This window comes from Mustelus asterias, chromosome 4, assembly GCF_964213995.1.
Source record: "Mustelus asterias chromosome 4, sMusAst1.hap1.1, whole genome shotgun sequence".
NCBI classification, from domain to species: domain Eukaryota; kingdom Metazoa; phylum Chordata; class Chondrichthyes; order Carcharhiniformes; family Triakidae; genus Mustelus; species Mustelus asterias.
Window position 1 is genome coordinate 45,421,467 of NC_135804.1, and position 20,733 is coordinate 45,442,199.

The following is a 20,733-nucleotide window of genomic DNA, read 5'->3' on the forward strand; positions in this document are numbered from 1 at the left end:
CTGTCAGATGAGTGTGAAAGTGAAGGGAGAGGTAAATCACATTTTTAAATCAATCTTTAAAAGGAACAACTCCCACCACTCCTTCAGATGGACAGACAATGTACTTGTGGCTGTGTAAACTACCTTCATTTGGAAAAAAAATGATTGCTCCAGCTAATTGTCAATTCCTTGTCTGGTACCATAACTTTACAGTTCGACTAAAAATGGAATCCAGGTGCTGAATAATTCAGATTAACTTAAATAAAATTGTTTTGCCCTCTTCACATGTTCGAGGCAGTTATGTTAGCCATATTTAAGACTTATCTTGATAGGCATATGAGCAAATGGGGAATACAGGGATATAAGGGGTTGGTTAGATATGTGATTGGGGCAGGCTTGGAGGGACGATGGGCCTGTTCCTGTGCTGTACTGTTCTTTTGAAAATAAAAACACACCTAAGTCAAAAAGGTGTAGATTACAGGAGCACAACTGAAGTGACATTGATGTTAAAAATACATTACTCATTTGAAATAAATGAGACTTGACACGTTTGACTGTGTCTATAATTGGACAAATGATTCATTTTTCACTAACAAGTAGAAAGATCTTAGGTTGTGACTTGATATAGATAGAGAGGCCTCTACAGTGACTTTCAGATTTTTAAAAAAGGAAACAATGCATGTTTTGAGTTATGGCCTGACAAAGCAGACTGATATGGTTTAAGATAGTGGATCCGATTAGAGTTCTCAGGCAATGTAACCAATCCCCTGTCAGGGTCATTGCCCTCACTCTGTATCCTCCCAGGACAGCGCGTGCCTGGATAGACCACTCTGCGCATGTCCCAGGCGTAGTGGGGCGGGGCCGGACAGAGGACGCACCCTGCATGCCCAAGTGTGAGAGGGCGGGGCCGGCCAGGGGCTGATTCTGCGCATGCCTTGGGCGGCGGAGGAGGGAGAGCCGGCCGATGGGGCTGCTCTGCGCATGCCCCAGGCGGGGGGGCGCCGGCACGCTGTGCGCATGCCCCGGGCTGAGCAGCGTTCAGTCTGAGGTGAAGCTGGCTCGCGCAGGGATGTCGGATTCTTGCGTCGCGAGCGGCAGCAGGAACAGATCCGTCAGGAGGGTGTTCCCTGTCCCCCGGCAGCAGTCGCTGTTCCAGCCGCCTATCCTCAACCCCTTCATTTACCATATCGAGCTCAGCATAACGGACAAGCTGAAGGTAGGTAGTGCAGAGTGGAAGGCGATTCTGTGTTTGCGACAACCATTAGCGGCCAGCAGGGTTGGGCTGTTGGCTGGGCACTGAGGATCAACAGAGTTCCGTGTGAGTAATGGGGCCAGAGTGTGGGGTCAGTACTGGGGGGGCAGTACTGGGGGGCAACAGGGTGTGGGGTCAGTACTGGGGGAAGCAGTAGGGTGTGGGGTCAGTACTGGGGGGTCAGTAGTGTGTGTGGTCAGTACTGGGGGGGTCAGTAGAGTGTGGGGTCAGTACTGGGGGGAGCAGTAGGGTGTGGGGTCAGTACTGGGGGGAGCAGTAGGGTGTGGGGTCAGTACTGGGGGGGGCAGTAGGATGTGGGGTCAGCACTGGGGGAGCAGTAGGGTGTGGGGTCAGTACTGGGGGAGCAGTAGGGTGTGGGGTCAGTACTGGGGGAGCAGTAGGGTGTGGGGTCAGTACTGGGGGAGCAGTAGGGTGTGGGGTCAGTACTGGGGGAGCAGTAGGGTGTGGGGTCAGTACTGGGGGAGCAGTAGGGTGTGGGGTCAGTACTGGGGGAGCAGTAGGGTGTGGGGTCAGTACTGGGGGAGCAGTAGGGTGTGGGGTCAGTACTGGGGGAGCAGTAGGGTGTGGGGTCAGTACTGGGGGAGCAGTAGGGTGTGGGGTCAGTACTGGGGGAGCAGTAGGGTGTGGGGTCAGTACTGGGGGAGCAGTAGGGTGTGGGGTCAGTACTGGGGGAGCAGTAGGGTGTGGGGTCAGTACTGGGGGGAGCAGTAGGGTGTGGAGTTGGTACTGGGGGGGCAGTAAGGTGTGGGGTCGGTACTGGGGGCAGAACCCTCTGCATGATCGGAGTGTGGGGGTCAGCAGGATCGGAGTGTGGGGGTCAGCAGGATCGGAGTGTGGGGGTCAGCAGGATCGGAGTGTGGGGGTCAGCAGGATCGGAGTGTGGGGGTCTGCATGATCAGAGTGGAGGTCTGCAGGATCAGGGTTAGCATAGTCAGTGTGGCGTCCGTACTGGGATCAACTGAGTGCAGGATCAGTCATGGGGTCGGAGTTTAGATTCAAATACTGGGGGTTAGCAGGATGCAAGGATGGCAATGGAGTCAACCCTGGCGGGTCAATAGGGTGGAGAATCAACTGGTTCTGGGGCTGGTGATGGGGCAACACTGCATGGTCAGTGTAATATGGGTCAAAATGGTGATAGTATTGAGGGGATAGCATAATTAGTACTTTTTGGGGTGGCATGGTGGCGCAATAGTTAGCACTGTTGCCTCTCAGCGCCCAGGACATGGGTTCGATTCCTGGCTTGGGTTATTGTCTGTGCGGAGTCTACATGTTCTCCCCGTGTTTGTGTGGGTTTCCTCCGGGTGTTCGGGTTTCCTCCCACAGTCCAAAGATGTGTTGGTTAGGTGCATTGGCCATGTTAAGTTGTCTCTTAGGAGGTTAAATACATGGGGTTACGGGGATAGGGCCTGGGTGGGATTGTTGTCAGTGCAGACTCGAAGGGCCGAATGGCCTCCTCCTGTAGGGATTCTATGAAGACTGAGCCTGGAGTCAAGAGTGTGGGGGTGGTGAGTTCACGATTGCCATGGTCAGCATTTAGTTCTCTTTGTCTGAGCACAGTTCTGTGGATTTGTGGGGCTTTGTTCGGCATGTTTTATTGGGTGTGTTACTTTATTCCTGAGTGCAGCACTTTGTGTTTTTGAGTAGTTTTATTGTTTTCTCTTTATTTTTCATGTAAATGGTTTTCTGCTGAGTGCAGTGACAGTCACCTAATGTATTTTATTTTGTCTTTGCAGATAGCCCTGGCCAGTGTCACTCTTGTACCCTTGCGTCTCCTCTGTATGTTCTTCATTGCCCTTGTTGCTTGGCCATGTGCATTTGTAGGACGGATGTGCTGCCCACTGTGTACAAGTCAAGAGCCAATTCCAAACTGGAAGCGGTAAGCTCTGGTTATTTTTGGTCAGAAGCAGATCCCAACTTCATTCATTATCTTCTAGGAGGATGATTTTAAGGCTGCATATATCTTCCAGCTGAGGAACTGACCTTAACTGGCTGGTTTACAGGTGCGGTTGGAAGACTCTTGTAGTGTCTGGTAGTGGGTGTGATTGGGTGCTGAGATAAAAGATTGGGCATGATTGTATTGAATGGTGGAGCAGGCTCGAGGAGTTGAATAGTTTACTGCTGCTCCTATTACTTCTGTTCTTCTGACTCTTAATTGGTATTGAAGGTGCAATGATAATGGAGCTCTGCAAGTTCACCACTGAGATTCGAATCAAAATTTAACATTTGATGGTGGTTTAGTAGATCCCTGAGCACTTTAAAATGTGGCTTCACTTTGAGCTGGAATTATACTACACAGAGTAAAGTTCCTCTTGGAAGGATCACACATCACTTGTGTTTAGTCTGCTTGGCTTTCATTTGGGACTTGAAACTCCAGTTGCAGTTTTCAACTTTCAAGTTTATAACCAAAACTGCATTTATATCAGTGAGAAAGCAGTACAACATCACCGTATTAAATTTATAACTCCTCAGAATATATTTTCTTAACTCATTCTCATTGTCGGGATATGGGGGTAGGACCTGGGTGGGATTGTGGTCGGTGCAGACTCGTTGGGCCAAATGGCCTCTTTCTGCACTGTAGGGTTTCTATGATTCTCTGAAGGTAGTGACTCGTGTTGGTGGTGCCAACAGGATTTCAGTATCTCGTGAATAAATGCAGGGCGGTACGGTGGCACAGTGGTTAACACTGCTGCCTCGCAGCATCAGGGACCCGGGTTTGATTCCTAGCTTGGATCACTGTCTGTAAGGAGTTTGCATGTTCTCGCCGTGTTTGCGTGGGTTTCCTCCGGGTGCTCCGGTTGCCTCCCGCAGTCCGAAAGACATGCTGGTTAGATGCATTGGCCATACTAAATTCTCCCTCAGTGTACCTGAACAGGTGCCGGAGTGTGGCTTCTAGGAGATTTTCACAGTAACTTCATTGTAATGTTAATATAACCCTACTTGTGACATTAATTAATAAACTGAAAAAAGAACTTTAGAAACTTAAATATTTTCCCGAATAATCTAGACATGGTGTCAATAAACTGTGTGTGTGTCAGGGTAGAGCCTGGTCTGGTCCTTTCTGATATGAACAAAGCTGCACTTCCAATGTGGGCCTTAGATAAGGTAAGATAAATAAGATGGGAGTGGAAACCCAGGCTGGTTTCCAAGATTACTAAATTAATCCTAGATTATTGCACCCTGATCTCAGATTACTGATCAAATTTAGATATGAATTATACTGTAAATGGCAGAACCCTTAGGAACATAAACGTACAGAGGGATCTGAGCATGCAGGTCCACAGTTCCCTAAAAGTGACAACATAGGTGGCCAAGCTGATTAAGAAGGCATATGGCATACTTGCCTTCATTGGCTGGGGCATTGAGTACAAGAATTAAGAAATCATGTTGCAGCTATATAAAACCTTGGCTAGGCTGCATTTGGAGTATTGTGTGCAGTTCTGGTTGTCACACTATCGGAAGGATGTGGAAGCTTTGGAGAGAGGGCAAAGAAGGTTCACCAGGATGTTGCCTGCTCTTGAGAGTGTTGGCTATAAGGAGAGGTTGAGTAAACTAGGATTGTTTTCACAGGAAAGACAGAGGCTGAGGGGAGACCTGATAAAGGTCTACAGAATTATGAGAGGCATTGATGGGGTGGATAGTCAGAGGCTTTTTCCAAGGGTGGAAGTGTCACTTACAAGGGGGCACAGGTTCAAGTTAGAGGGGTAAAGTTTAAGGGAGATGTGCAGGAGAGGTTTCTCGTGCAGAAAGTGGTGGGTGCCTGGAACGTGCTGCCGGAGGAGGTGGTGGAAGCAGGCACATTAGCAACATTTAAGAGGCATCTGAAAGGGTACACGAATAGGGAGGAAATAGAAGGATACGGACCGAGTAAGGGCAGAAGGTTTTTTTTAGTTAGGACATCATGATCGGCACAGGCTTGGAGGGCCGAAGGGCCTGTTCCTGTGCTGTACCTTTCTTCTACCAAAGTAGTGATGGAATAAGTAATTTTTTTCGTTTAACTAATAAATTTGTGGCTTCAGTGGCACAGGCTGAGCATTTCACAGGAGCACTTTTTAATTCAATCTTTAAAAACTAGTACTGATTTTCAAGGTTGCTCAAACCTAGAATCATAATTTAGCAAAATTCTCAAATGTAGTCATTATAAAGTGAAAGAAAATGCTCAGGTCCCTATAGTATTTTGTTTTGTTTGTAACGAGTCAACCAATTTTAGTTATAAACTTCCCTTCTCATGGTTAATTCTTAAACAAGACCGTACCCATTTGATTTGATTTATTATGGTCGCGTATTAGCATACAGTGAAAAGTATTGTTTCCTGAGCGCTATACAGACAAAGCAGACCGTTCATAGAGAAGGAAACGAGAGAGTGCAGAATGTAGTGTTACAGTCATAGCTAGGGCGTAGAGAAAGATCAACTTAATGCAGGTTGGTCCATTCAAAAGTCTGACGGCAGCTGAGAAGAAGCTGTTCTTGAGTCGGTTAGTACGTGACCTCAGACCTTTGTATCTTTTTCCCAATGGAAGAAGGTGGAAGAGAGAATGTCCGGGGTGCGTGGGATCCTTAATTATGCTGGCTGCTTTGCTGAGGCAGCAGGAAGTGTAGATACAGTCAATGGATGGGAGGTTGGTTTGCGTGCTGGATTGGGCTACATTCATGACCTTTTGTAGTTCCTTGCGGTCTTGGGCAGAGGAGGAGCCATATCAAGCTGTGATACAACCAGAAAGAATGCTTTCTATGGTGCATCTATAAAAGTTGGTGAGAGTCATAGCTGATATGCCAAATTTCCTTAGTCTTCTGAGAAAGTCGGTGGGCTTTCTTCACTAAACTGTCAGCATGGGGGGACCAGGACAGGTTGTTGGTGAACTGGACACCTAAAAACGTGAAGCACTCGACCTTTTCTACTTCGTCTTTGTTGATGTAGACGGGCATGTTCTCCTCTACGCTTCCTGAAGTTGATGAAAATCTCCTTTGTTTTGTTTACATTAAGGGAGAGATTATTGTCATGTCACCAGTTCACCAGATTCACTATCTCATTCCTGTACTCTGTCTCGTCATTGTTTGGGATCTGTCTCTCTGTGGTGGTGTCGTTAGCAAACTTGAAAATCGAGTTGGAGGGGAATTTGGCCACACAGTCATAGGTGTATAGGGAGTATAGTAGGGGGCTGAGAACACAGCCTTGTGGGGCACCGGTGTTGAGGATGATCGTGGAGGAGGTGTTGTTACCTATCCTTGCTGATTGTGGTCTGTGAGTTAGGAAGTTCAGGATCCAGTCGCAGAGCGAGGAGCCGAGGCCCAGGCCACAGAATTTGGAGATGAGTTTCGTGGGAATAATAGTGTTGAAGTTGGAGACCATCTGGGGTAAAAACATTAGCAGGAGAAAAATGACTGCTGAAGAAAATTGGCATTAGATATTTCAACAGTTAAAACTCCTCCCAGTTTGTTATTAACCAAATGCTCTCAGAACTTTGAAGCTCAGACATTGAATGGGCATACTGGAATCAGGACAGTATTATGAGTAATTGATAGGCCCCAAATATTAAACATTGGGGTAATAAGTCAGCTGAAGTGATTAATGATCTCGATTTCATTGAAGAGGCTCAGACTGTCTTGTTAGTTTTAAAATGGAATCAAATGGTCCTGGTCAGCAACCCGACAGGATGGGCTCACAGCTGTGATGGTGTTGTAGAGTGTACAGGGGGGGTGGAGAAATGATCCTGCTCAGCTACATATATGCATGGCCATGTAGCAGCCTGAAAGATACCATGCAAGCCATGGTCCATGTCAAATATTCATGGTCGCACAAAATAGTTTAAAATTACATATGTTGGAAAAACTGGCTGTGTACATCAATAAAATTTTAGAGGATATTGGGAGCGGGTGGGTGTGGTGGGGAAGTTGGACATAATGACAGGTAATTGCATTTTGCATTTGAACATGATATGAACAGCTGTTTAACTGTCCTCAGTATTTGATAAAAGTAAAGTAAAAGTTTGTTTATTAGTCACAAGTAAGGCTTGCATTAACACTGCAATGAAGTTACTGTGAAATTCCCCTAGTTGCCACACTCTGGCGCCTGTTCGGGTCAATGCACCTAACCAGACTGTGGGAGGAAATCGGAGCACCTGGAGGAAACCCACGCAGCATGGGAAGAACATGCAAACTCCACACAGACTGTGACCTAAGCCGGGAATCGAACCCGGGTCTCTGGCGCTGTGAGGCAGCAGTGCTAACCACTGTGCAAAACACTGCCACCGTGTCGCCCATTAAGGTGATGCACTTAATACAGTTTAAACAGCATCTTTTAAATTTGACACCAATGTTAACAGCAAGTGATCAGCATCAATCCACATATGCACACGCACGCACACACACACATATATGTGTATATATGGATTAGTACATACGGATGCAGCTCTCTCTGGCTTATCAGAATTCTAGAGCAATGCGAAAAGGAGCGCAATCCACCACTCATAAACTGTCATTAGAGAGATGTAATAATATTAAGCAAATGTTTAATAACTGAATTTGGGTGATTTTTCTAAACCACTTGAAATTTGGTGTTATGGCTAATGTTTTTGATTAAATAGTTTCCCTGCAAATAGCCTTGTATATATTGTGCTCAGGCTGTTCACCCTCAGGATGTTCATCCAGGACACTTTTGTCCCTGATAGACATTTTGGGTAATATGTTTTGCTCCCAGTTGAATTGTCAGTTGTGTGTCTTTATATTTTGGTTCAATTCTCCTTTTCCTTCTGTAGAGATTGAACTCAGTTGTGTACAGTGTTTCACTTTGCAATTGCAGAGCTAGGATCCAGGGGAATGAGAAAAGTTAGCACCAATTGTAGATTAGTATGTAGCATGTCTCTGATGCAGAGCCTTATTATTTTCTTCCCTATCGCTCTACACAAGTCAGTTTTGGAGAGCTAGCTGTTCCCCTTTGATTGTTACCAATTTCCTGCAGCTCCTTCATCAGTAGGAAATTGAAATCTGATGTCTTTTTGTCCAGTTTTGAGATATCTTGTGTGTACCCTGCTAATTGTACTATGGAGTAAGAAAGTATTCTGCAATGATTCCTTAAGTACAGGAATGAATTGAATCTTTATAATTGCTGACATTGCTTGTATAGTTGAAAGGCGGGGAGGGATGACACTAATCCTGATTATGGGTTTCAAATATCTCTGCTCTTTTAGTTCACCTGAGCTGTTTCATTATTCCCCTGTACTCCCTCAGCATATTTCAGCCATCATCTACGAAAGATTTCGTTTTTAAGTGTTTTATTTTCTGATTATTTTGTGAACTCAGGATATCTTGAAGTACATAACTAGTATCTTGCCTCCCTTCAGATCCCTAACACGTGTATTGCTTTGTGAATTGCCTCAATCGGAAACAACATGGGCATATTTTCAATAAGTTAAATCTTGGATAATCCTGTGCAAAATGTTTGATGTCTGGAAGGAATCAAAGATTACAAGTTATTTAGAATCCAATTTGAAAAATCCTGATTCGTAAAGCTACAGCTCACAAGAATTTCTTTTCTGCTGGATTTGCACCAGAATACATTTTGATGTATGAATGCAACACATGAGGTAGCAGAATGGCACTAATTCATGATGCTCGTTTGGAGAGCCGGTGCAGACATGATGGGCCAAATAGCCACCTCCTGTGCCGTAACAATTGTGTAATGAGCTAATCCATTAGTCCTGGAAAGAGGTTACCAGTTTAAATGAATGCTTTATTTCCCTTTTACTCCACCCCAACAACTGTGAAAAAGCATGCAGGCATTGACAAATACAGTCACGATGTAATGTTTCTTGCCTCATAGACCACAATTGGAATAGATGTAGCCTGTTTCATATAGTAGCAACAGTTAAGATAGTACACATAGGCGGAATCTTCCCGTCCCTCCCATCATGGGATTTGTAGTGATTGGGGGTGGGGGCAGACCATGTAAAGGTCCGTTTACCTCGGACAGGATTTTTTGGATTTGGGGTGAGCATGGTGGGAAGATCCTGCCCATAGTGCTTAATGAGGGAAATTCGGACTCCCTGTAGGACACAATAAATGTAGCTTATATACATCTTGGCAAAATATTCCACTCCACTATATCAGCGTATCTTTGCTGGATTGACTAGGCAAATTACTAATGGCTCCAGAAATTTGCTTCATCCAGATGTTGAGCAATTGAGCAAATGCCTAATCCAGCAAACAATTTTGAAACTGTACATTTCTCAATTTGAACGAGATAGATGTGAACACTGAGCCACATACGGCAATTATATGGGAGATTGCTAAAAACTTGAGTCAAATAGGTGGGTTTTAAGGAGCATCTTAAAGGTGGAAAGAAAATTAAAGAGGTGTAGAAAGGGGATTCCAAAGTTTAGGGCTGAAGCAGCTGAAGGTAGCACTATCTTTATAATTAAAATCAGGGATGTTGAGAGGCAGAATTTGATGTGAACAGATATCTGAGGATTCTTGGATCTTAAAGAGATTACAGCGATGGGGGAAAAGCAAGGACATGGAAAAATTTGAAATTGATGGGTGGGAAGTTTTACATCATTTGATCAGGAACCGGTATAGGCCAGCTAGCGCAAGGATGGTAAGTGAACTGGACTTGGTATGAGGAAGTGAAAATTGGAGCAGTGTTTTGGATGATCTCCAGTTTAAGAAATGTGGGAAGCTAGTCAGAAATGTCTTTGAAGATAAAATTCAGTAGCATGAATGCAGATTTCAGCCAGTAAGCTGTGGCAGCCATGAATGTAGGCACTGTTAGGGGAGTGGAAATAGGCAGTGGTCATTCATGGTAAAATACAAAGTTTTACACACTGATCTTCTCATTGTGATCTTATTCAATGGATGGAAAAGTAATTTGAATATGTTGCAATACTACATTCAAATTTTTGGATGTAGCGGATGTAAATTTGTGGGAACCTGGCTTATGTTATGCTTTCCTCCTGCTACTTGGCATCAGCTCACTTTATCAACTTTGCTTACAAGTGTTAAGTTTGCTGGTCTATAGTTTCCAGTTCTGCATCTTAACTCTGTTGTAAACATTGGTGTGATGTCCCAGGACCTTTTCCCAGATTTAACTAGTATATAGAAATGTCAACATTTTACTAATTTCAATTACAAACTTCTTGGTAACACGTGTTCACAGCATCTGCTGAATCTAAAGCCTTTGTTTTAATTGCACCATTGGCTGGTTGTGTGTTTTAAAAGGTGGAGACTTTTCAATAAACCATTCAACTGATGGTTTATTGAAAAATGAAATGTTTTGGATGCCTACTCACTCTTAATCGTTATGCAGAGTCAACTCATTTTGGCATCTTGCTCCTCAGTGCATATGGAAAATTCTGGTTTACCCTGCTTTGATTATTATGCATTGATTAAGACTTTGTTTTTACAAGTCAGAACCAACCGAGTTTGTTTCTACTTATTTAATCAGGAAATTGGTGTGTCGGAAATTAAGAATAACTTTTAGTGTTAAGGTTAAGTGAGTTTAAAATGATATTGTTGAACATTGTAGCACATGCAATCAATTTTGAGAGTCAAAAGAAGCATTTGTTTAGAATTATTCAGCTGTAAATACAACATTACCTTTTGCAAATTATTTGTTAATTTCTAACCAATTTTCTAGATAATTCCATTATAGTTTCCATGTTCTGTGTTCATAGCCTATGTTCTAAATGAAGTTGTGGTACACATTTTAGATTGCACAAGAATATGCTGGAATATAGTTAAGCAATTGTCATTTTGTCATGATATAGTCATTGTTATCTAGCTGCTCGGTAGGTTTTATCAGTGTTTCTAGTTGCTTTGCATCTGTTTTATTACTAAATATTTAACACCTCAGATTATTCTTATTTTGTTCATTACTTTTGAGTTGAATCCACTAGTTCAAACTAAAATCAATTATAACATTTCCTCAAACTGTTGAAAGTTTGTAAAATTCAAGGAGGGTAATTCGTAGATAAATAACTCATAAATGAATTTAGTGATGTGATGTTGAGTTCTTGGCTGCATTATTTCCTTTTCAGAGTCAACTGTGTTCACCTACCTAGTAATCTTCAGGAATTTAAAAAAATAAAATCACCTCTTGTTTAATTGTGCCTTTTTATGTTGAGTTGCAAAGGGGTTAAAAATAATTTAAAGCACACCTAAAACAAATCCCTCTCGTCTTTTACTGAAAGAAGTGTAGGTCAATATTTATTGACTAGTTGCACCAGATGGTTCGAGAGTTAATACAATAAGTATGCTTAGCAGATTAAGCGTAATGGATTAGAAGATTTTATTTGGCTGTGTACATAATTTGATTACATATTTGTTACTTTCACCAATCATTTGACTCCCCTCCTCTCCCATAAACAATTGACTTTAAAATACAGTGCTATTGAATTTACTAGAACATTGCAACTGGCAACATATGGCAACAACAATGCTTATTTATACAGCACATTTGACACAATATTTCCCAAGGCACTTCACAGGAGCATTATGAAGTAAGATTAGACACTGAGCCACAAAGATAGGTTTTAAGGAGTGTCTTAAAGGAAGGAGGGGAGGTAAGGAGCTGGAGAGGTGCAGGAAGGGAACTTCAGTCTATGACTTAACCAGTGGTTCCCAACCTTTTTTCACTGGGCTGCACTTTCGGAATAAAAATTTGCTCGCGCCACACCGAATTTTTTATTGATAAGAAATACATTCAAAAACAAAAAAAAACTCCTAGCACCGCTTGATTCATAACATAGAACACAACTACTTTATAATATGATCATGGGACATCCAGAAAGTATAAAACAATGCAGCTACATAAAAACATGATTCATTCCCAAAATACACTTATAGACAAGCATCTTACATATGTAACCTTAAGTAAATATACAAACTCAATGAGAGGTGTGAGCTTGTTTCTGTCGTGTAATCTCATTTATATTAGGTCTAATTTGAGACAAACAAACTCTCATCTCCTCGCCAACACAAAGAAACCTTTCTCTTTTCTGGTCTTTGATATTTGTCAGAGCTGAAAATCCCTGTTCACAACAATATGTCGTGGAGAACTGTAGAAGAATAGCTAATGCTCTTGAAGAGATGCGTGGATACTGTTTCTGGTTGTATATCTAAAAAGAGTCCAGTGGCATACTCCCGTGTTTCATTTTCAAGGTGCGATCACTCAAAATGCAGGCCATTTCCTCCTCGTCATCCAATGTCAGACCTGGACAGCTGGAATTCGCAAAGGGGTCTCTAACCCAGTCAAATTTTTCTGTAGACAATGATGGGAAGTAATGATCAATTTTTTCTACCAGTGTTGCAAGATGTTCCTGTATGAGGCCGTACAATTCATTGCTCATTTTAAAACTTTTTACCAGTGGGAACATTTCGAGGTTATGTTGCATCGCTCTTCCGAGCCAGAGCTGAAGCTTTTTTTTGAATGCAGTTAGTTTGTCTGTAGTTGTGAGGATATTGTCATCGCGGCCTTGCATACTGGCATTGAGCACATTCAACCGGGAAAAGATATTCTTATGTGAGGAATAAAAGAATGACCAGGGTGAGGTTAGGGCCGGTCAAGGACAGTAGTGGGAACTTGTGTATGGAGTCAGTAGAGATAGGCGAGGTGATGAATGAATACTTTTCTTCAGTGTTCACCAAGGAGAGGGGCCATGTTTTTGAGGAAGAGAAGGTGTTACAGGCTAATAGGCTGGAGGAAATAGATGTTCGGAGGGAGGATGTCCTGGCAGTTTTGAATAAACTGAAGGTCGATAAGTCCCCTGGGCCTGATGAAATGTATCCTAGGATTCTTTGGGAGGCAAGGGATGAGATTGCAGAGCCTTTGGCTTTGATCTTTGGTCCTCGCTGTCCACGGGGATAGTGCCAGAGGACTGGAGAATGGCGAATGTTGTTCCTCTGTTTAAGAAAGGGAATAGAAATGACCCTGGTAATTATAGACCGGTTAGTCTTACTTCGGTGGTTGGTAAATTGATGGAAAAGGTCCTTAGAGATGGGATTTACGACCATTTAGAAAGATGCGGATTAATCCGGGATAGTCAGCACGGATTCGTGAAGGGCAAGTCGTGCCTCACAAATTTGATTGAATTTTTTGAGGAGGTAACTAAGTGTGTTGATGAAGGTAGGGCAGTTGATGTCATATATATGGATTTTAGTAAGGCATTTGATAAGGTCCCCCATGGTCGGCTTATAATGAAAGTGAGGAGGTGTGGGATAGAGGGAAAGTTGGCCGATTGGATAGGTAACTGGCTGTCTGATCGAAGACAGAGGGTGGTGGTGGATGGAAAATTTTCGGATTGGAGGCAGGTGCCACAGGGATCAGTGCTTGGTCCTCTGCTCTTTGTGATTTTTATTAATGACTTAGAGGAGGGGGCTGAAGGGTGGATCAGTAAATTTGCTGATGACACCAAGATTGGTGGAGTAGTGGATGAGGTGGAGGGCTGTTGTAGGCTGCAAAGAGACATAGATAGGATGCAAAGCTGGGCTGAAAAATGGCAAATGGAGTTTAACCCTGATAAATGTGAGGTGATTCATTTTGGTAGGACTAATTTAAATGTGGATTACAGGGTCAAAGGTAGGGTTCTGAAGACTGTGGAGGAACAGAGAGATCTTGGGGTCCATATCCACAGATCTCTAAAGGTTGCCACTCAAGTGGATAGAGCTGTGAAGAAGGCCTATAATGTGTTAGCTTTTATTGATGTGGAGATGCCGGCGTTGGACTGGGGTAAACACAGTAAGAAGTTTAACAACACCAGGTTAAAGTCCAACAGGTTTATTTGGTAGCAAAAGCCACACAAGCTTTCGAGGCTCTGAGCCCCTTCAAGCCCTCCGTATACACAGGATCTGCTCGGATGAGGAGGATCGCAACAGACACCTCCAGACGCTGAAAGATGCCCTCATAAGAACAGGATATGGCGCTAGACTCATTGATCAACAGTTCCAACGCGCCACAGCGAAAAACCGCACCGACCTCCTCAGAAGACAAACACGGGACACAGTGGACAGAGTACCCTTCGTTGTCCAGTACTTCCCCGGAGCGGAGAAGCTACGGCATCTCCTCCGGAGCCTTCAACATGTCATTGATGAAGACGAACATCTCGCCAAGGCCATCCCCACACCCCCACTTCTTGCCTTCAAACAACCGCACAACCTCAAACAGACCATTGTCCGCAGCAAACTACCCAGCCTTCAGGAGAACAGTGACCAAGACACCACACAACCCTGCCACAGCAACCTCTGCAAGACGTGCCGGATCATCGACACAGATGCCATCATCTCACGTGAGAACACCATCCACCAGGTACACGGTACATACTCTTGCAACTCGGCCAACGTTGTCTACCTGATACGCTGCAAGAAAGGATGTCCCGAGGCATGGTACATTGGGGAAACTATGCAGACGCTGCGACAACGGATGAATGAACACCGCTCGACAATCACCAGGCAAGACTGTTCTCTTCCTGTTGGGGAGCACTTCAGCGGTCACGGGCATTCGGCCTCTGATATTCGGGTAAGCGTTCTCCAAGGCGGCCTTCGCGACACACGACAGCGCAGAGTCGCGGAGCAGAAACTGATAGCCAGGTTCCGCACACACAAGGACGGCCTCAACCGGGATATTGGGTTTATGTCACACTATTTCACATAAATATTTCTGCTTTTTTCCTCCTGAGTCTTTATCATGCGATCCTAGAATCAGAATTTATGTCACACTATTTGTAACTCCCACAGTTGCGTGGACCTGCAGAGTTTCACTGGCTGTCTTGTCTGGAGACAATACACATCTTTTTAGCCTGTCTTGATGCTCTCTCCACTCCCATTGTTTTGTTTCTTAAAGACTGGATTAGTTGTAAGTATTCGCATTCCAACCATGTAAATTGAGTCTGTGTCTTATAAGTTCTGTTTGTGAACAGAATTCCCACTCACCTGAAGAAGGGGCTCAGAGCCTCGAAAGCTTGTGTGGCTTTTGCTACCAAATAAACCTGTTGGACTTTAACCTGGTGTTGTTAAACTTCTTACTTAGCTTTTATTAACAGGGGGTTGGAGTTTAAGAGCCGTGGGGTTATGCTGCAATTGTACAGGACCTTGGTGAGACCACATTTGGAATATTGTGTGCAGTTCTGGTCACCTCACCCTATAAGAAGGATGTGGAAGCGCTGGAAAGAGTGCAGAGGAGATTTACCAGGATGCTGCCTGGTTTGGAAGGTAGGTCTTATGAGGAAAGGTTGAGGGAGCTAGGGCTGTTCTCTCTGGAGTGGAGGAGGCTGAGGGGAGACTTAATAGAGGTTTATAAAATGATGAAGGGGATAGACAGAGTGAACGTTCAAAGACTATTTCCTCGGGTGGATGGAGCTATTACAAGGGGGCATAACTATAGGGTTCGTGGTGGGAGATACAGGAAGGATATCAGAGGTAGGTTCTTTACGCAGAGAGTGGTTGGGGTGTGGAATGGACTGCCTGCAGTGATAGTGGAGTCAGACACTTTAGGAACATTTAAGCGGTTATTGGATAGGCACATGGAGCACACCAGGATGATAGGGAGTGGGATAGCTTGATCTTGGTTTCAGATAAAGCTCGGCACAACATCGTGGGCCGAAGGGCCTGTTCTGTGCTGTACTGTTCTATGTTCTAAATATGCCAGCTTTGCACACCAGTCATTGTCATCCAGTTGGTAGTACAATGGGTTCCTACTTGTTCCAAAAATTCTCTTAATTCATTCTTCAGTTCCAACACCCAATTTAAAACTTTTCCGCGGGACATCTAGCGAACCTCCGAGTGTAGAATTAGACATTGATGTTTTGATTCCGTGTCTTTGCAGAGTTGAGCAAATAACCGCGCCTTTAGTGATTTTGCTTTGATGAAGTTCACAATGCGTACAATCTGATCTAGAAACAGCTTCAGATCAGCTACAAGGGTCTTGGTGATTAATGCCTCTCTGTGTAAAAAAACAGTGAGTTGATATTACATCTGGATTTTTCTGTTTGATGAGTGCCGCCAAGCCTCTCTCATTCCCTATCATACATGGCGCTCCAACCGTACAAATTCCAATACAAGAATCCCATGAAATCTCAACTTTTTCCAAATACTCAGACAAGGTTTGGAAAATATCTTGTCCTCTGGTATGTTTTTCAAGTTCCTTGCAAAATAGAAACTGTGATTATTTCATCATTGTGAATGAATCTGATATAGGCAAGCAACTGTGCTTTTCCACTAATGTCGGTCGATTCATCAATTTGAATGGCAAATTTAGAATTCTTCATACTTTCAGAAACACGCTTCTCAATATTAGCTGACATATCAACTATTCTTCTGCGAATTGTATTATCATAGAATCATAGAAACCCTACAGTGCAGAAGGAGGCCATTCGGCCCATCGAGTCTGCACCGGCCACAATCCCACCCAGGCCCTACCCCCACATATTTACCCGCTAATCCCTCTAACCTACGCATCCCAGGACTCTAAGGGGCAATTTATAACCTGGCCAATCAACCTAACCTGCACATCTTTGGACTGTGGGAGGAAACCGGAGCACCCGGAGGAAACCCACGCAGACACGTGGGTTTTATCAGACAAAGGAATTTCCATAACTTCTCGCTCAGCATCATCACCAAACAAAGTTTTCACAATCAAGCTGCAGGCAGGCTGAATCAATTTTTCAGCTATTGTACGTGGCTTTGTCTGTTGAGCAATCAATTCAGCCACTTGGTAAGATACAGTCTGCATCTTATCTGAGACTGTCATTCGTTTTTCAAAATATGATCGTTGGCATTTCTGCTGTTCCAAAAGCCTTTCAAAATATTGAACATCCTTGTTTGCCAGATTTCCATGTTTTGACAACAGATGTCTTTTCATCTTGCTTGGGACCATTTTGGAATTGGAAAGCTTCTCACTACAGATCAAATACAGGCGGAGGTACGTTTTCATCTCCAGTCCATGTGAAACCGAGACTGAGATAGCTATCCATATATTGTCGACAAACTTTCTTTTTTGGAGGTTTGCTTGGGCCTGCTACTGGTGTAGAATTAAACGACTCTTCTTCAGCACTCTGTTCGAACGGCGATTCTGGATCACAACGTGGACTCGGATCGTCCTCAGCATCATTTGATGCTCTTGATCTCACTTTGGAAAAATATCTATCCATGTTTAAATGTTTCTTTGTCCTTGAATTTTCCCGCCACACTTGCCATCCCCTCTCGCCGCACCAGTGTGGCACGCCGCACCCTTTGGAAACCACTGACTTAAGCAATTGAAGGGAGCACCACTATTGGCAGAGAAATCAAAATCAAGGATGCTCAAGGTCAGAATTAAATAAGAGCATATATCTTGCAGGGTCGTTGGTCTGCAGAAGATTATGGGAATGGGCAAGACCACTGAAAGATTTGAAAATAAAGATAATTTTAAAATTGAGCTGCCATTTGACTGGAAACCAGTGTAGAAAGGCAACCATAGGACTGATAGGTGAATGGAACTTGTTGCAAGTAAGAACATGGGCGGCAGCATTTTGGATGACTGTTAAGTTTTTGGAGGGAAGAATGTGTGAAGCTAACTAGCCAGAAATGTATTGCAATAATCAGTCTAAAGATTTCAGCAGCAGATAAATCAAAGCAGGCATGACTCTGGACAGTGTTCTAATGGTAGAAATTGGCAGTGGTTATTCATCATAACATACTGAGTTTTATATGCTGGTTTTCCCATTCTGACCTTACTCCACAAATTCCTGGAACAGCAATTTGTATATGCTGCAAAAACGCACGGTGCTGAATCAGGAATACCACAAGTGGTTCAACCAATGTACGACTGTCATGATAAAAAGCTTGCTAAGTAAAATTTGATCTCAAGTCATTTGGATAAAATATTTAACACCATTTTCATTGATCTGAGAAGAAAGCAGGTTAATATTTTGGATATTTCAGAATTGAGAAAAGGAAGTGATTAAATATCTTCCTAGGACTGACTTAAATGCACGATGGACAGGAGAGCAATGACTAAAGATTACAAATCAAATATGCCATCAGTTGGTACAAAAGGAAAAGTAGGCCTGTGACTATACTTACTTTAAAAGAATACAACAATTGAAAGTTTACACGCAGTGTGGAAACTAGCATAAGGGTGTTGCATCTCTGTACGCTTACATGGGGAAGACAGCTATAGTAAAGGGACAGGGAAAGTGAATGAGATTGTTGTAGAAGCAGCAACATTTCCAGAAGATGTTTATTGATGGGATCACAATGTAAATAATGGAAGTTAATCTGGGGAATGCAGAGATTTGTATATTGGAGCTCAAACTAAAGAGGACTATTGGCCTTGTGAAAGGGAGAGCGAAGATGCAGGAAATGGGTTGGTTACAACTTCTGCCCTTAAGACTTTTCCTCAACTGTGGTTATTATAAAAAAAAACTGTTTCAGGATCCCTAGCAAAAAGAAATTTAAGTTGTTGCTGGCAGAATGGTGAAAAAATGTCATGACGAGTCTGGACTTATTCTAGTAAATATCTGTGGAAGTTTCATTGCCTAAGATATAGTATGGGGAGAAAAATCAGATTTTTAAAGATTTTTACTCCACCCTTAAAGTTACAAAGCCATTGCTGAGAATGGACTGGGCAAACCCAAATCCATTCCTTGCTTACTCCAAAAACCAAATTCAAAATCCAATTGAATCCAATTTATGGTCTGCATAAGAGAGACAAACAAAATTCAAGCTGACAAGATGTAGCCTTGCACCCCATCTTGGACTTATTGGCCAGAATTTTACCGCTCTGCCTGCCACGTGAATCAGAGTGGGCGAGAGATGGACAATGGGAAGATCCATTGATTTTGGGCAGGGTTTTACGGTTTCGGGGCAAGCAGGGCCGCAAAATCCTGCCCGTTGTAATGCTTGACCTTAGCCAAAAGGCCGAGAAAAGATTTCGACAACATAAAGGTGAAGGACAAGTCAAAGGGGAAATATAATCATGAATTTCTCCAGATTTTTGTGGATATCATTTAGTGTTTAGGTAGCTCTGTTGTGGCATGGAAGGAGTCTTTTCTTTTGCAGAGGTTTGCATAATTTAGTCTTTGTGAGTGTGTAGGGTGTACTGAGGAGTATACTTGCGACACATTTAAAGGTTTCTCTGCCCCTGTTAATTTGTATACGTCTAACTGCTGAGGCAGTTCCTGATGTTTTGATGCAGAACAGATCTACAAGTAAAGCAACAAAACTTAAATAAACTTGCCCTTTCCAAACCTTTGGGTTGTCAGATGTTAAGCAAGCAAAACTAACCAACAATAGACAAAATTGCAAACTGTTGTGCATTAACTGGCTTTTGATTGTTGGACTTTTAGGGTTTGAGAACCATGTGGCGCAAGAACCAAAGGTTGGATACTCAACCAGGAAGTAGAGTACAATAGGTGGCGGTAAATGTAGCTATGCGAACAAAAGCAGATAGCCTGTAAATAACATCTCAAAATGAAGAAAATAAAGAAGTGATTTACACCATTTAATGCTCAAAAAACCAGGCATGTGAACAACCAATAAAAAGAAGAAAAGGAATGTAACTAAACAGACATTTTTGCCCATTTGATTTGGCCTGACCAGTGGGTCTCTTAGGGCATTGACGGTGTCATTGATAATACAATATGATTATGGTTTAGTTTGTTTATCTTTTTTGTAAATTTTAATTTTAAAAGATAATTTGTATTAATATTGTGGTATTGGTGCTCTGCTCAAGGTTGGGGAACTTGGGTTCCACTGGGTCCTCAAATGCCACTCTATTCATCACCTCCAAAAATAGTCATACTCTCATTTTTTTGAAATTTCTGGAATCTAATTTGTTTATTTTTTGGTACAGGTGGTGCATACAGTTACTTGCATGTTGCTTTCAAGCATTTCACAATTTTTAAAAATTGGATTCCAAAATTTGAACATTGCCTTGAGAAATGTCATCCAGTGCCAACTTTGTGGAGGAGACGCAAACACATGTGATATCGAATTAGTTTAGTTTAAATTGTATTTTGTGACATTCAGGAAGATAGCGATGTTTTTTATTCTTGCCCTTCTTCACAGCAAAAAAAAGGTAACTGTGTTCTCATTGTCTAAATTGGAGGAAGTGCTAATTTCTCATATCAATTAATTTAATTTACAGCCGTATTTCACGATTTGTGTTGAAATCCTTGGGACGTGCATTTTTCTTCTGTGTGGGCTTCATCCAAATTAAAGTGAAGGGGACAAAGGCTGAAGCAACTGAGGCACCAATTCTTGTGGTTGCTCCTCACTCAACTTATTTTGATGCAGTTGTGAATATCGTTGCTGAGATACCATCAGTTGTCTCAAGAATTGAGAATGCTGAAATTCCATTGTTTGGATGTGAGTATATTTTAAATTATCGTTGTTTCTGGTGCACGTTTTGTTTTACATTCACATTATAAAACCATTGCTAAATGCTTCGGTTGAAATATTTGTTTGGGTTATCAGAACGTGATAGTGTTTAAATTGTAACATTTTGGAAGTATGTT

The 20,733-nt window shown here is 42.8% G+C and overlaps 1 protein-coding gene across 1 annotated transcript in view; it reads left to right on the top strand.

Annotated features, from left to right (window-relative positions):
- The first annotated feature begins 985 nt into the window (after positions 1 to 985).
- Positions 986 to 20,733, top strand: part of lpcat2 (lysophosphatidylcholine acyltransferase 2) — a 73,158-nt gene continuing 53,410 nt past the window's right edge. The window contains exons 1-3 of the mRNA XM_078210908.1: positions 986 to 1,195; positions 2,986 to 3,128; positions 20,364 to 20,584. Of these exons, the coding sequence (XP_078067034.1) occupies positions 1,049 to 1,195; positions 2,986 to 3,128; positions 20,364 to 20,584 (511 nt within the window). The 5' untranslated portion in view covers positions 986 to 1,048. The remainder of the gene's footprint in view (positions 1,196 to 2,985; positions 3,129 to 20,363; positions 20,585 to 20,733) is intronic.